The sequence below is a fragment of the Canis lupus genome, chromosome 12, assembly GCF_011100685.1.
Source record: "Canis lupus familiaris isolate Mischka breed German Shepherd chromosome 12, alternate assembly UU_Cfam_GSD_1.0, whole genome shotgun sequence".
Taxonomy (NCBI): Eukaryota; Metazoa; Chordata; class Mammalia; order Carnivora; family Canidae; genus Canis; species Canis lupus.
The window spans coordinates 4,078,079-4,093,119 of record NC_049233.1 but is presented as its reverse complement, the minus strand read 5'-3'; the positions used below and the strand labels follow the sequence as shown (position 1 = coordinate 4,093,119).

The 15,041-nt window shown below is 38.2% G+C and overlaps 1 protein-coding gene across 2 annotated transcripts in view; it reads left to right on the top strand.

Annotated features, from left to right (window-relative positions):
• ILRUN (inflammation and lipid regulator with UBA-like and NBR1-like domains) overlaps window positions 1-15,041 on the top strand; it is a 94,488-nt gene that overhangs the window by 39,366 nt on the left and 40,081 nt on the right. The window contains exon 3 of one of the 2 annotated variants that reach the window (XM_038553796.1): window positions 4,548-4,745. The exons of the other annotated variant lie outside the window; for it this stretch is intronic. Within the exon in view, the coding sequence (XP_038409724.1) occupies window positions 4,548-4,745 (198 nt within the window). The remainder of the gene's footprint in view (window positions 1-4,547; window positions 4,746-15,041) is intronic. 2 annotated transcript variants of the gene reach the window in all.

Below are 15,041 nucleotides of genomic sequence, written 5' to 3'. Positions count from 1 at the left end.
ACAGAGAGGGGACAGAGACATAGGCAGAGGGAGAAGCAGGCTCCCTGCAGGGAGCCCGATGTGGGACTGGCTCCCAGGACCCCGGGATCACACCCTGAGCCCAAGGAAGATGCTCAACTGCTGAGCTACCCAGGCGTCCCAGTGTTGTAGGCTTTTAAAAGTATTAAAACAATTTCTTTTTTAAAGATTTCATTTATTTTTTAGAGCGAGTGAGAATGAGCTTACATGGGGAGGGACAGAGGAAGAGAGAGAGAATCCCAAGTAGACTCTGTGCTGAGCACAGAGCTCAATGTGAGACTTGATCCTTTGATCCCAGATCATGACCTGAACCGAAATCAAGAGTCAGATGCCCAGGTGCCCCTAAAACAGTCTCTTTAGTTCAGCTTCTGTTCATCATGTTTCTTCTTTGAATTACTAAAACGTGCTAGTTGCTGCTCAAAACTGCTTTTGAAGCTTATTCATGAATTCAGTTTTATTTTTTAAAAAATTAAGACCTTGTTTATTTATAGTGAAACTACTGAAAATAGTCTGGCTTGCTGTGAATTCTTTATAGTGTTTTTAAATATTAAAAGTTCTGAGAGTACCACTGAAATATTTGAGCTACTCTTTTTTGCAGAAACCGATTTGTATGTCAAACATCCTCTTGATACATCCATTCACTTACCACACAGCTCCTTGAGTTAATGGGGAATTGGGAGGGGTTGATATAAAATTGTTAAATGTCAGATCAGAACCCCAAAGAGCCTGCCTTTCTTTCACCTTGACTTGGAGAAAATCTGTATCGGTGGGGCTCGCTGCTCTTTCCGCCTGCTTTTGCATGGTAACTCCAGTTTAAAACAGCCTCTGGGTCTGCATTGTTTGTTCTTTGAAAGGCCATTCTTGTGCCTGAACACTTTTTGAAGAGTTTGGGCAACAGTTGGCTGGAGTTTTTACCATTTAAGTTACTTTGAACACAAAGATTTTTTTTATCCTTTTGGAAATTGTTCATCCATTTTTAAATAGTTTTGTATCTATAAGCTGCATGCTTTCCATTCGATTAAGGAGAAACTGACCTTCCATAACTAAGTAATAGATATTAAAGAGGGAAAGCATGCACGTGTACTGGCATCGGCGTCATCCTAATCTGGCCTGAGTTCTTCCTGGAAATATAGTAACAGAAATAGGGCAGGCCTTAGCTATTTCTCCTTTGGCTCTTTTACTTTCATTCATAACCTTCTCCACGAGAGAAGTGCTCACTGAAATAGTTTCATAAATAATTTTCATGGTATCTCTCTGCTGTCATGTTTCAGGCATGTCAGGCATTCAAATATACAACAGATGAGATGTAAAGGAATTGCATATAGCTGTCCCAGCAGTTTCCCCAAAGAAGATAAATGTTACACATTGTTTAAAATTCAACTTTTAATATTGTTTAAATCCTTAGATACAGACCATGCAAAAACAGAAGTCAGACATTTCATGACATAGATGCAGAATCCCAGGATCCAGACTTTTGGCACTATATGAGTATTAGAAGCTTGGGAAACTTGAACAGGAAGTCTTATAATCAAAATTGAAAGTAAAAATTTGAAACTGCCTCTCCAAGGTGAAAATAGACAGTTTTCTTTACCAATACTTTAGCTTCTGAGTTTTTACAACCATGCTCTGTTTTCCAGTCATAGTGAATGTTAAGCTGAGTATAACTCTGGTGTTTCTTGGACTTTGGCAAAGTATGTGTGATTGTTGTATGAGAAAGTGGCTTCACAGTCAACTTTATTTGTGAACATAAGAGTTGAGAAAAGAACTTAAGAAAGAACAACTGTTTCCTCCATTTTTCTTTTGGCTCCTTAAAACAGTTAATTTCTGCCTTTCTCTTCAGGACGACTATAGAAAAGGCAATTCTGCTTCATCCATTCAGCAAATTTTATTATATTCCAGTCACTTTATATCAAGTACAGGAAGAAAATAGTGACAAGATCAATGAAGGTCCCTGTTCACATGCAGCTTAATTTGAAATGTAGTCTCCAGACTTTTAGGGCTTAAAAAGAATAGGTCTTTATCAAGGTTTGTCTTCCTCATTGGTCTCTGGATGTTCCTTACTATCTTCCAACTGTTTCTGTAATCACTTATACCTAGTAAATCCAGGCTTTCTGGAACTGGTGGACTTTTATTTCATTTTTTGCCGTGTTCTCTATCATCTCAAGTTGCCATATGTCAGGATTTTTTGTTTTGTTTTTACTTTTAATTTTTTTGAATAAAATTATATTCTATGATAACTGGAGAATCATAGCCTTGATCAAATGTGTGCTTGTGATACTTAAGTCATAAAACACAGATTGGTCTTTCTTTTCTTTTAGATGTATCTACCCTCCATTAAGCCAATTTGTAACTGAGACTTAATATGAAGGTCTGTTGTATTATACTTCTCAAATCTAGATTTTAGATATGCTGGTGGTCCATGCCCCTTACCAGTATTTCCTTTCCTTCTGTGTTAAGAACTAGTATCTTTGACCTTTTTAGAGTTACATGACTTACCAGGCTGTAAGAACTAAATGTCTTAGTAAACACTATTGGTAATTCTTATAAGGTAAATGATTGGTTCTTCACTTTATAGTAAATTAATACTTTAGGGTTGATGGTGGATAACTCATCAACTTTTTTTCTCCAACAAGCTCCCCAGGCACCATACGAATAGAGTATCTGGCATATTAAAAAAGATCAGGACAGTAGCTGCATAATTTGTTAATCGCTTCATGTTTACCAACTAACGCAGTCTCCCTAGAGAATATTGGCACTCCTCTTTTGCATAGCTGAGAGCTCTGTCCATCTCAGCTGCTTATGGTTGTCTGTGCAGGACAGCCAAGTATTTCCCACACCCAGTCTTGGTTTTCATTTTCTTAGAAGTTCAAAATCAGACATTCTTGGGTTTTCATACTAACATGTCTTGTTACAGGTGTGTGCATGTGTACGTGTGTGTGTTTGAAAGAATAATTGTGAATTCAACCCTAATATAGCAGCTTAACTTTTCTCTTGGATCTTGGTCTTTAAAGAGACTGGCAATTTCCAAGGTGCTCCATGCCAGCTGCTACTATTCTTGACCTCAGACAAATACGCTTTTGCCAAGACCATGGGCTCCAGAAATGAGAAACAATTTGCATGTATTGCCAGGGTATCATCACAAGCTTTCCACCAGCAGTGGTTGCCCTTTATAATGTTAACTTAAGGAGAGCACTTTGCTAGCAGGTATGTTTTTAAGAGGGTCTGACAAAACATTGTGCTTACTGTTTCATCTGCTACCCCTTCAGATCCAAGAGCCACAGAATGTGCCATTCGTTATGGGACTGAGATCTCAGCAGTAGAGCTGTAGTTACCTTTCTCTGTGATTCCCTTTTCAGTAGTAAGTCATCGAGTATATCAAAACCAGTCTCACACTTTGAGAACAAGGTATTGAGGCATCCTAGAATGCTCTCAGGAGTTACATTTCAAGCATGCTTTGTCCTAGAGTCCTGCCATGCCCATTTTTTCACAGTGATTTATTTTTTATAGTGAATTTATGTATCCCCCCCAAAAGATATATAGAGGTTTCTGTCTGTAGTAAAAAAGAGTATACTGGAGAGATTTCACCAGAAAGATAGCCTCTAGTCACTGTGTGGCCCTTTGGCTCTCAGAACTAGTCCATATATGGATTGCTTATTTTGGATTAGTTTACAGGTACACAGGAGGAGGTACCCAAATAAGATCTTTGTCACTTCCAAAGGAGGAAAGACCAAAGAAGGAAAGACGTTTCTGCCCGTGCCTTGTCTTTGTATTGCTATTCCTACTCTTTGTGCAGGTACCTCTTGCTGGTGTCATTCACCTCTGAGACCACAGATCAGTGTGTTGTTACCAGGGGAGTTCACCCCACTGTTCCTGTTTTCCCCACTACTTGTTTGAACCTGAAAATGAAACTTTCACTTGACTCCTCTCTCTCGAACTTGTAGGGTCATTTGCACCTTGGTCTTTTCATAGTTAAGGACTCCAGAAGGAAAAGTCATACATCAGGGGAAAAGTTTTAAAAAGAACATAATATAGAAATTATTCCTCATGTGTTTCATCAGCTTGCCTTGATAGAAAAACTGGTGACAATCAAATATGTTTTTACTTAGAATTAGCTTAAAAAGTTCTAGTGAAAATGGGCATGTGTAAGTAACCTTAGTGAAGAAAGCAGGCCTCCAAAGATGTGGCCTATGCTTCATTTCCACAGCTCTTCGCAGACATCATTCTTAGTTAGGTTCTGCAGATTCGGTGTGATGGGTGGCCTTTCCTGGGGTCTCTTAAAACACATTTTCTTGAGGAACTGCCTTGCTTTGGTCATATGTGCCTTATCTTAGGGATAGACTGTTGGTCAGAGGTTGTTAACTCTGATAATTCCTTCTGGTCAGTCTTGTGACATTTTATAGCTCAAGGATATGTGGCTAGGTTCACGTATGTGTGAAAGAGAAAAAGGGCTCTTCTACAGTTTTGTAATGAACTGCACCCAGCATAGGACCACTAATTGCCTAACATTTTTTTCTTTTGCTTGAACTCAGGGGCAGAGGCCTGGCCTCCAGGGGTTTGTCTTAAATATGTCGGGGGAGACCAATTTGGACATGTGAACATGGTGATGGTGAGATCGCTAGAGCCCCAGGAGATTGCAGATGTCAGCGTCCAGATGTGCAGCCCCAGCAGAGCAGGAATGTATCAGGGACAGTGGCGGATGTGCACTGCTACAGGACTCTACTATGGAGGTGAGTATGTTCTTATGCAGCCCGGGGTGAAGGAATTAAGGTAATATCTTACAGCATTCCCAGTGTTGCTCACAGAGCCTGTCAAATTACATAACAAGGCATGACCTCTTTTAAACAGTCACCCCATGCAGGTAAATGATTTTCATTCAGTGACTATCTAACAGATTCAGTCTAGTGCTCTCCCTTTTACACTAGCAGTTTAGTTAAAATTTAGTGAAGTGTGTGAGATATATATATAGATAGTGTGTGAGATATATATATAGATAGATATAGATATATAGATATATATCTATTGTGCATTCTAAACAATGATTTAGTAGTTCTGCTCTTTTTATTATATAATCTAGTAGGTGCTATAGAAATGCTAAAGGCAGTCCTTGTTCTCAGAGTCTCTAGATATAAGTCCTAAAAAAGATAATGCATAATGTGTGTACTTCTCCCAACCTGAGGACCTGACGACACCTCTCTCCACTCTTTATGGGTATACTTTTTGAGCAGAGTAAGCTAAACTGCCTCTTCTTCCCTTTTTCATTTGTTCTTCAACCTAGTCTATTCTTTCTCCACTCTAGAGAAATGAAAATCAGAGACTACCCAGTTTCCAAATTCAGCAGCCACGTAGTCTTCATACTAGCTTACCCCTCTGTCATTTGGCACCTGCTCCAAGTGTTTTTTGAAATCTATATCTTCCTAGGCTCACATGATACCTGTCTTGTTTCTCCTCTTCTGAATGATCTCTCTCTGTCTAGTTTCATCTTTGCCCCAGGATTGCTAGTGTCTGAGCTGGGTCCTCTTCATGCTCAGTGACCTCATCCATCCATGTAGGTTCAGCTGTCACCAGTTCAGTGTACATGGCAATGTTCAGATTCATCTCTGTGTCTGCAAACTCTTTTTGGAGCTCCAACCCTATGTTTTAACTGCTTTTGGACAGAACATGTAGACATCTTGTAGATTTCTGAATCTTATTATCTTCCAGGCAAAACTTACATTCTTCTCAACAACACCCCACCGAGGTGATCAGTCAGGAACCTTGGAGTCATATTTTGTTCAGTCTTAACCGTCCTTTGTCACAAACTGGTTCTTCTTGGTTCCACTATATCCCATGTCCTGGTAATCCAAAAAAATATATATAGTGAATAGTTCCCACCCTCTGGGAGCTCCTAACTGGACCCAAGGCCAGTGGGGCCTTTGGAGTGATTTCAAGGGGTCCTGGAATTAATGTTCGTCTCTGTGTTTTTGCAACCAGGGGAAACTACATATTTTTAGTAGCCTCAAAAAAAAAATCTTAATGTTAGAAAGGGTGTCTCATAGTGCTTATATGACATCATTCTTTGCCTGAAACCTCCCTGCTTACTGTCCTGAAGCCCAGTTCCTTGGCGTGGGGCTTAAAGCTGCTCACGATCTGGCCTCATTTTCACTTTCATTGTCAGTCTCCTCTTTACTCCCCCACAGCCAGTCCCCAAAGACACCACATGCTTTCACTTCACCATGTCCTTGCTCATGTTGTTCCTATCGCCAGAAATATCTTTTCTCTTTCCAGTAAATTCATCCTCAGGGATGAAGTCACCATTCCTCCTTCCCTCCTTGCTTACTCTCCTCACTACCCCATGGAAATTCATCCCTCCTTTTTTCATTAATATTATGCACGAGCTTGTTATTACGCTTGACACATTGTATTTTAGGTGTTTGTTTACTTTTTACTCATCCTTCTCTCCTGCTAGACTGTGAACTATTTGTTGAATGACAAATGAATATGCAATCATGTATCAGAATGCAGAAATTACTTGTTTTTTCCCTCTGGACTCCCTTTTCAGGCTACTTTTTCTAAGAACCTTTGTACCTGTACAGTTAACCCTTGAACAGCATAGGGGGTTGGGGATGCTGACATGTGAAAATCCAGCATAACTTTTTTTTTAAGATTTTATTTATTTATTTTGAGAGAGAACGAGAGAGAGAGAGAGAGAGACTCCCCTGCTGAGCAAGGAGCCTGATGTAGGGCTCCATCCTAGGACCCCTGAATCATGACTTGAGCTGAAGGCAGATGCTCAACCAACTGAGCCACCCAGATGCCCCCATAAGTTTTTGACTCCCCGAAAACTTTACTAATAGCCTGTTGACCAGAAACCTTACCAATAATATTAACAGCTAATTAACACATGTTTTGTAGTTATATGTATTATATACTGTGCTGTTCTGTTCTGGTAAAGTAAGCTGTTTTTCAGAAAATTGAGAAAATACATTTACAGTACTGCGCTATATTTATTTTTAAAAAAATCCATGTATAAGTGGATCTGGGCAGTTCAAACCTATGTTGTTCAAGGATCAACTAGCTTCTTCCACTGCTGAGATCCCATTTGCATTTTCTCCCCGCCAGCCATTGCAGTTTCTCTGCACTTACCCCCTTACGTCTCTTTGGCATTTTTCCTCTTTCTACCCAATTAAATTCGATGAATCCCTCACATACCTTTAAAACGTAAGGTGATACATGTCTTATTTATTTTGTAACTTCAGAAAGCTGAGCCCAAAGCAGAGTGGAGATTTTTTTTAAATGAATGTCAGTGTTTTTAAGGGAGGGATGTGACTTTAAAAAAAATCCCTTTGATGCAAAGATACTGCTTCTTACTGTTCTCTAGTGTTTCAAAACTCTGGTCGTGTGGTGTGTTTTAGTGGTAATATAAAAATTATCACTATGTGGGACATTAAAATTTGTACCTATAACATCTGTCATCAATTCTAGAGGTAGGTATAAATATACTAGCTTTGGAGGCAATAAAGAATTTAAAGCCTTTTGTGGTCATATAATCTGTGAATTGTTTCTCAGGACTTTGTGAAATCTAATACCTTCAAGAGATCTTAATAATTGATTTACTTCCATGATTTTCAAAGCATTTTAAAAAAATCAGTAGAACCCTTTCCTTTATAAGAGCATTTATGAATGCCCCTTCAAAAAAAGGGAAAACCTAAAAATGAAACTGATCTTGTTGAATTAGGAGCCTCCTTAAGCTTTGTTTGCCTTCTTGCCTTCTCTGATGACCTCTGGTGCTGTGTGACCTAGAGTTTGTAAACGGTTCATCTTCTCTAGTAAAGAATATAATTCTGTAATATTACAATATTTCACTGAATCCAGATTACTATTGATCATAATACATGCTGATAGCAGACATGGTAGATTGCTGGCAGAATGTGATATAGTATACATAAAACCATAGCTATGAGCACATGAAAAAAAACCTGCCTTGTTAAGCATTCTTTACCCTTCCCAGTTTTTCTGCTCTCACCTTGTAAGCTCATAGAGTATAGTATAGTGGAAAGTGTTTGGAAAGTAGGCCTAGGTTGCCTGGACACAAACTTGTACAAGTTAGGTAACTACCTTGGGTCTCATCTTCCTGTCTTAACAGCAAAGTTTATTTGTTTTGTTTTTGGTGGGTGGTCTCTTCTACAGTCTTTAGATGGTCTTCTCTAGAAAGAATAATTTTCTTTATTTTTTATAATAAGACTTCTGTTGTTTCAGTTCATTTCTTGTCCTCAAAGGGAATTTTTGCTATATTGAATAATTTATAAAGTGGGGCACCTACCCATTTTCAGTTGGCTGTGCTCTGAGAATCTCTCAAGAGAGGTGCTGTTGGTGTGTTGTATGGACAGTTCTTCATTATGTGGGGTGTGTGTATATGGCCCTTGGCCCTTACTAAATACCTTAGCTTCACATATTTATCTTTACCAGCAATCCTTTTTGACCGCACACATTTCTAATCATATCTGATTCCTGGCAGCTTTATTTTCAAACCCAAATATTTTCTTTTATCTTCTTTTACAGATTTGCTTTTTAGATAAAAGCAACCTGTTATTTAATACCTGCTGTATGTCAGACACTGTATTGGGCTGTGTACATATAAATTACTTTTTATAAAGGAAGTATTGGCTACATTTTATGGATGAGGAAACTGAAGACAAGAGATAATAATATGGTGTTCAGTAAAAGTTATAAATTATAGCTATAAATTAAGAAAAGTAGTTTTATCATTTTGATAAAATGATCTTTGTCATTAATTTGGTCTTCACTACTACATGGGGTTCACAAAGAAACTTTGACTGCAGGGTATTGGTTCCTGTCAGAGCTTAGGGTAGATGGGGTATTAGTCCCCAAGTCTTCTCTACATTTCTAGAGTAAGTTAGGGATGAGGATGGGATTAATATTGGTGAGGCGACTCTTAGGTAGTTGGGTAAATATCAGTGTTCTTCAAAGGAGTTCCTGCCTTCTAGAAGATGGCACACTTTTTTTTTTTTTTTTAATGATAGTCACACACACACAGAGAGAGAGAGAGAGAGGCAAAGACACAGGCAGAGGGAGAAGCAGGCTCCATGCACTGGGAGCCCGACGTGGGATTCGATCCCAGGTCTCCAGGATCGCGCCCTGGGCCAAAGGCAGGCGCCAAACTGCTGCGCCACCCAGAGATCCCAGATGGCACACTTCTTAAGAACACTTAGGACACTTGACTCTTGGGAAGCAGTAAGCAGCATGAGTGGTTGTCACCATTTTAGTCTTGATACCAACAGTAATATGCTTCCTCTCTTCCAATAATAGAGTACCCTCTTCCCAGTTCTGTAAGAGAGATTTACTCCTGTGCAGGCATTCTGGTTGTGAAGTAAGCTAAGATGAAGTAATAGTGTGGTCATCATCTGCTAATGAAGGTTTCTCCCGCTTGAAGTAGCTCTTCTTTTTAATAGTTCACATGGGTTCCTAGGGACATTGCAAATGTACATTAAATACTTACATGTTATTCATTTCATTTTTCTGAGGTAGAAATGGAACTTTCCTCATTTTTTAAAAGATGTATTTATTTTAGGGAGAGCAGGTGTGGGAGAGAGAGAGGAAGAGAGAAAAAGAAGATCTCCAGCAGACTTCTTGCTGAGTAGGGAGCCTGATGCGGGGCTCCTCACCACCCTGAGATCACGACCTGAGTCGAAACCAAGAGTCAGATGCTTAACCGACTGTGCCACCCAGGTGCCCCTGGAACTTACCTTATTAAGTTCCTAAGCCATAATAAGTCCCACATGCTAGGAAACTTATTGGGTGCTCTATATAAACCACAGTTTATTTCCTAAAACTTTTTAAAGTTCTTACATCTTCTCCAGTTAAAGAATGACTTGAGGTCGTGAGTTTGAGCCCAATGTTGGGCATGGAGCCTACTTTACAAAAAACAAAAAGCCTTGATATTTCTTATCTTTTGATAATAACCATTCTGACAGGTGCGAGATGGTATTACATTTTGGTTTTAATTTTCATTTTCCTGATGATTGGTGTTACTGAGCATCTTTTCATGTGTCTGTTAGCCATCTAGATATCTTTGGAAAAATGTCTATTTAGTTGACCTTACCATTAGAACTTTTCTCTTTTATATGTTATACTCAAAAGGTTGCCTCATTTGCTTCTAGAAGATCCTCAGTAAGGCATTCTTTGTTTGGATTCTGGTCTCTAGAATTCTGTAATATCAGAAATATGAGTAGCCCTTCTAGCCTAAGCTGATTGTGACTTGTGTAGGAAATGTTTTTATTAGAAGGGACGTCTCAAATGTAAATGAATCTGGAATCCTTAAATATGTTTATGTTGTAAGATTAATATTAAGTCTATCAGGTGATTTGCTATTTCAGCTTCAGAGAAGAAAGCCTACTGTTGGTGGTAGTGTTACCAGATGGTGGTAATTATTTGGTGGTTGTGTCTAGGTAGTTCCAAATGAGTCGAAGGCAATGTAAAATGGCTGTAGTGTTCAGATTAGCCTCTAAAATGCACATATGTGTCATGAACCTGTTTGGAACATAGAAAATCAAGAAATCAGAAGAATATACATATATATATGTATATATATACGTTTAATACATATATGTGTGTGTGTGTGTATATATGTTTGATAGAAGGGCAAAATATAATTTGAAAGCAGCATCTATTTTTCTTATGGTAGCTAAAGCCCTTTTGTTGTTAACAGAAACTTCTCTGATCTAGAATGTTAGGTTTCAAGGATTCAAAATTTAGGGATTGACATGACAGTTCCTTAAAAAATGTTGTTTTATTTTGATTTTAAAGATCTTATTTATTTATTTATGAGAAACACACAGACAGAGACAGAGACATACGCATAGGGAGAAGTAGGCTCCCTGTGGCAAGCTGATCCCAGGACCCTGAGATCACACCTGAGCCAAAGGCAGACACTCAACCACTGAGCCACTCAAGAGCCCCCTTAAAAATGTTTTTAACCAAATATAATTCTTTCTTAAAATATGAATATATTTCTTATTAAAAAGAAAATAGTTATAAAATCCCTGACAATTTTAAAGATTAAATACTTAAGCATAATTTGCTTTTAAAAAAATATGTATATAGGGAATCCCTGGGTGGCTCAGCGGTTTCGCGCCTGCCTTTGGCCCAGGGCGCGATCCTGGAGTCTCGGGATTGAGTCCCGCATAGGGCTCCCAGCATGGAGCCTGCTTCTCCCTCTGTCTGTGTCTCTGCCTCTCTCTATGTCTATCATAAATAAATAAATCTTTAAAAAAAATACGTATATAGAATCCCTCTTTTGTGTGTATGCATTGGTAAGGGCTGTAGCTGGGGGCTGGATCTAGTTTAAAAGTGTTTTTAGTTAGGGCAGCCCTGTGGCTCAGCAGTTTAGCGCCGCCTTCGGTCCAGGCTGTGATCCCGGAGACCTGGGATCGAGTCCCATGTCAGGCTTCCTGCATGGAGTCTGCTACTCCTTCTGCCTGTGTCTCTGCCTCTCTCTCTCTCTCTCTCTCTGTGTGTTTCTCATGAATAAATAAATAAAAATCTTTAAAAAAAAGTCAGATAGAAAATATTTTTTTTAAAAAGTGTTGTTACTTAGCATAACCCTATCATAGTAAAACACGTAAAAACTGCATTTCTTTGATCTTATGTGATAGCAATTTTAATATACATCATTCATTTAATGATTACCTTTCTTGCAGGGAGGGGAGGGTAGAGCCATTATATTAAATGAACACATTTGATTATATGATACTTTTAATTTCAGAAATAATAAAAATGAGGAAAAAAGGACATGACGGGATATGTATATTTCCACTTCTCAAAAAAAAAATATGTCCATATATGTTGAAATTGTTTCACGTGAGAAATTCTTAAGGTTTTACTGGATTATCATATGATGGGAAGTTTTAGTAAGTGCCATTGTGTGCAGTTTCTACTGAATTAGGCCAGATCATATCTCTTATAAAAGTAAGGAAGCAAGCATAATTGCTTTCCATTCAAATCGTGAATACCTACTTTATCAGTATGTGCTATAAACCTGCTGAAAATTGTGTGGTTATTTTGTAACAGATTGATGATTAGTGTCTAAAATGATCCATGTATTGGTCTCTTAAGCTTTATCTGATATCTTAGTTTTTCAGATGGAATTTATATTCCTCAATTACTGCTCAGAATGTAGCCATTACTGTATTTTTAGAAACCTCCCATTAGTCTTGTAGTTAAAGGTGGGAGTCTTTGAAAAGGGTGTCTCCTTACTGAAAAGCAAATGCATTCTGTTCCTGTAAATGATGCTTTGACTCTAGCCCCATAATACTCTAAGGGGTTTTTCCCTGAAACAGCAAAGATACTTGTCATTTAGAAATCAGTTCATTCTAAAAAAAAATTACATTTTTTAAAGCTTTCTTTATTTTTCTCCTTTTATCTCTAAAGAGCTTGTACTTCCCTTTCTTTACAAAGAGAGTTGTCAGTATTGGACCTTGGGGCTCTAGAAAGGAATGCTATGTGTACCTGTTAACCTCTGGATTTTGATTTGTAGTGATCAGTGTTCTTCCAGTTCCTCTTGATTTCTTTCTTTTTTCTTTTTTTTTTTTAAGGTGTATTTATGTATTTGTGAGAGAAAGAGAACACAAGCAGGGAGGGAGGGAGAGAGAATCCCAAGCAGGCTCCACATTGAGCATGGATCCCACACTGAGATCATGACCAAACTGAAGCCACGAGTCAGACACTCAACCAACTGCACCACTCAGGCGTTCCCCCCTCCCACTTGATTTCTAAGAGTTTTGCTTGTACTTTGTTTTGAGATGATTTTGAGAGCAATTGAATTCTAGAGTGAGTTAAGCTGTGGCTTAGTAGCCACTTCAAAGTCATTTTTTCTTTTTAGTTTTAGTTTCTGTTTTATGTTTAGAAATCAGAAGTGATTAAGAAAACAGATCCTACCTCTGACCTAAATCTTATGTGAGGACTTTTAAAAATGTTCAAAGTAATATATTTTATGTTAGGATAGCCAAAATAGGGTCATTTCAACATGAGGCTGTAGCCACATTTTTGGTAATCAATAGCTATCTGTCTGTGGCCAGTAGCCTGCCTCATGGACAATGCAGTTCTATAAACTAATATGTTGTGCTAATTTTTTTTTCCTTTAAGAAATTGTATAGAAATGGGGGTGTTTTTCTTTTAAGAAATTTGCCAGTGAAATCATCTGGGAGGGTTCTCTTTGGAATTAAAATTACTACAGTATATTGTCATAGTTATAGATCTGTTCAAGTTGTCTATTTCATCTTGGATGACTTTGGTTAATTTCAAGGAATTGGTCCTTTTCACTAAATTGTCAAATTTTTGTGTGTAGAGTTGTTTGTAGTACCTTTGTTATTGTTTTAATGCCTTCTGTCAGTAGTAATAATCTCTTCTCTCATTCTTTTTTTTTTTTTTTTTTAAGGTTTTCTTTCTTCTTTCTTTCTTTCCCTCCCTCCCTTCCTTCCTGAGAGAGAGGGAGCTCATGCGTGTGTGGACGCACCTGGGGGGGGGAGGAGCAGAGGGAGAAGGATAGGCATACTCCACACCAGGCTCAGAGGCCCACGTGCAGCTTGGTTCCACAACCTGGAGATCATGACCCGAGCCGAAATCAAGTCAGATGCTTAACTATTGAACCACCCAGGCGCCCCCTCTTCTCTCATTCTTGATGTTTTATGTTTTTTGTCCTTTTTTCTTTTTGCTTTTTTTTTAAAAAAAGAGATTTTATTTATTTTATTGAGAGAGCACAAACCAGGGAGGAGAGGGAGAACCAGGCTCCCATTGATCAGGGAGCCCAGTGCAGGGCTGGATCCCAGGACCCTGGTATCATGACTGAACCAAAGGCAGATGCTTAACCGACTGAGCCACCCAGGCACCACTTCTCTCCTTTTTTCTTGCTAGATTTCTTAATTTTATTGGTATTTTCAGAGAACCAGTCTTTAGTTTCATTGATTTTTCTTTATTTTTCTGTTTTCAGTTATTGTATTTCTGCTTTTAATTGTTTAGCCCTTCCATCTTAAGATGGAAGCTAAGGTTGACCCGAGACCTTTCTTTTATAATATAGGTGTTTAAAACTATTTTCTTAGCCCATTTGGGCTGCTGTAACAAACCTATTATAGATGAAGTGTGTTGTAAACAAATTTATTTCCCACAGTTCTAGAGGTTGGGAAGTCTGAGGTCAAAACTCCAGCAGATTGGGTGTCTGCTGTTTGCTTCTTAGTTCATAGAAGGCTGTCTTCTATGTTCTCACAAGGCAGAGAGTAAGGGCTCTCTCGGTGGTTGTTTGTTTTTTCTTAAGAGCATTCTTAACCCATTCTTGAAGACTCTACCCTCAACCTAATCATCTTCCTAAGGCCCCACTGCCAAATACAATCACATTGGAGATTAGGTTTCAACATAAGAATTTGGGGATGGGGGCATAAACACTTACTTTATAGCAACTGTAAATTTCCCTCTAAGCATTACTTTTAGCTACATAGCACAAATTTTGAAATATTGTGTTTTTATTTTTATTCACTCAAAAATATTTTCTAATTTCTCTTGAGAAATTTCTCTTTGAGCCATGGGTTATATAGAAATGTGTTGTTAAATTTCCAAATGTTTGATGGTTTTCCCATTACCTTATTTAATCATTTCTAGTTTCATTCCATTATGGTCAGAGAACACAATTTATTTTGATTTTGGTTCTTTGAATTTGTTAAGATGTTTTTGTCCCAGAAGATATTGTCTGTCTTGTTTGTGAATATTTTTTTTTTGGGGGGGGGGGGTTGTTCGTGAATATTTTATGCATACTTCAAAAGAGTGTTCTGGTATCTTGAGTGGAGTGTTGTATAACTGTCAGTTAGATCCAGTTGGTTGGTATTGGTTTTTCAATTTCTCTGTGTCTTTATCATTTGCTTGTTTTAGTCTAATAGTTCTATCTATTATTGAAAATGAAGTGTTGAAGTCTCTACCTACAGCTTTGGATTTGCGTATTTCTTCTTTCAGTTCTGTCAGTGTTTGGTCCATTTATTTTG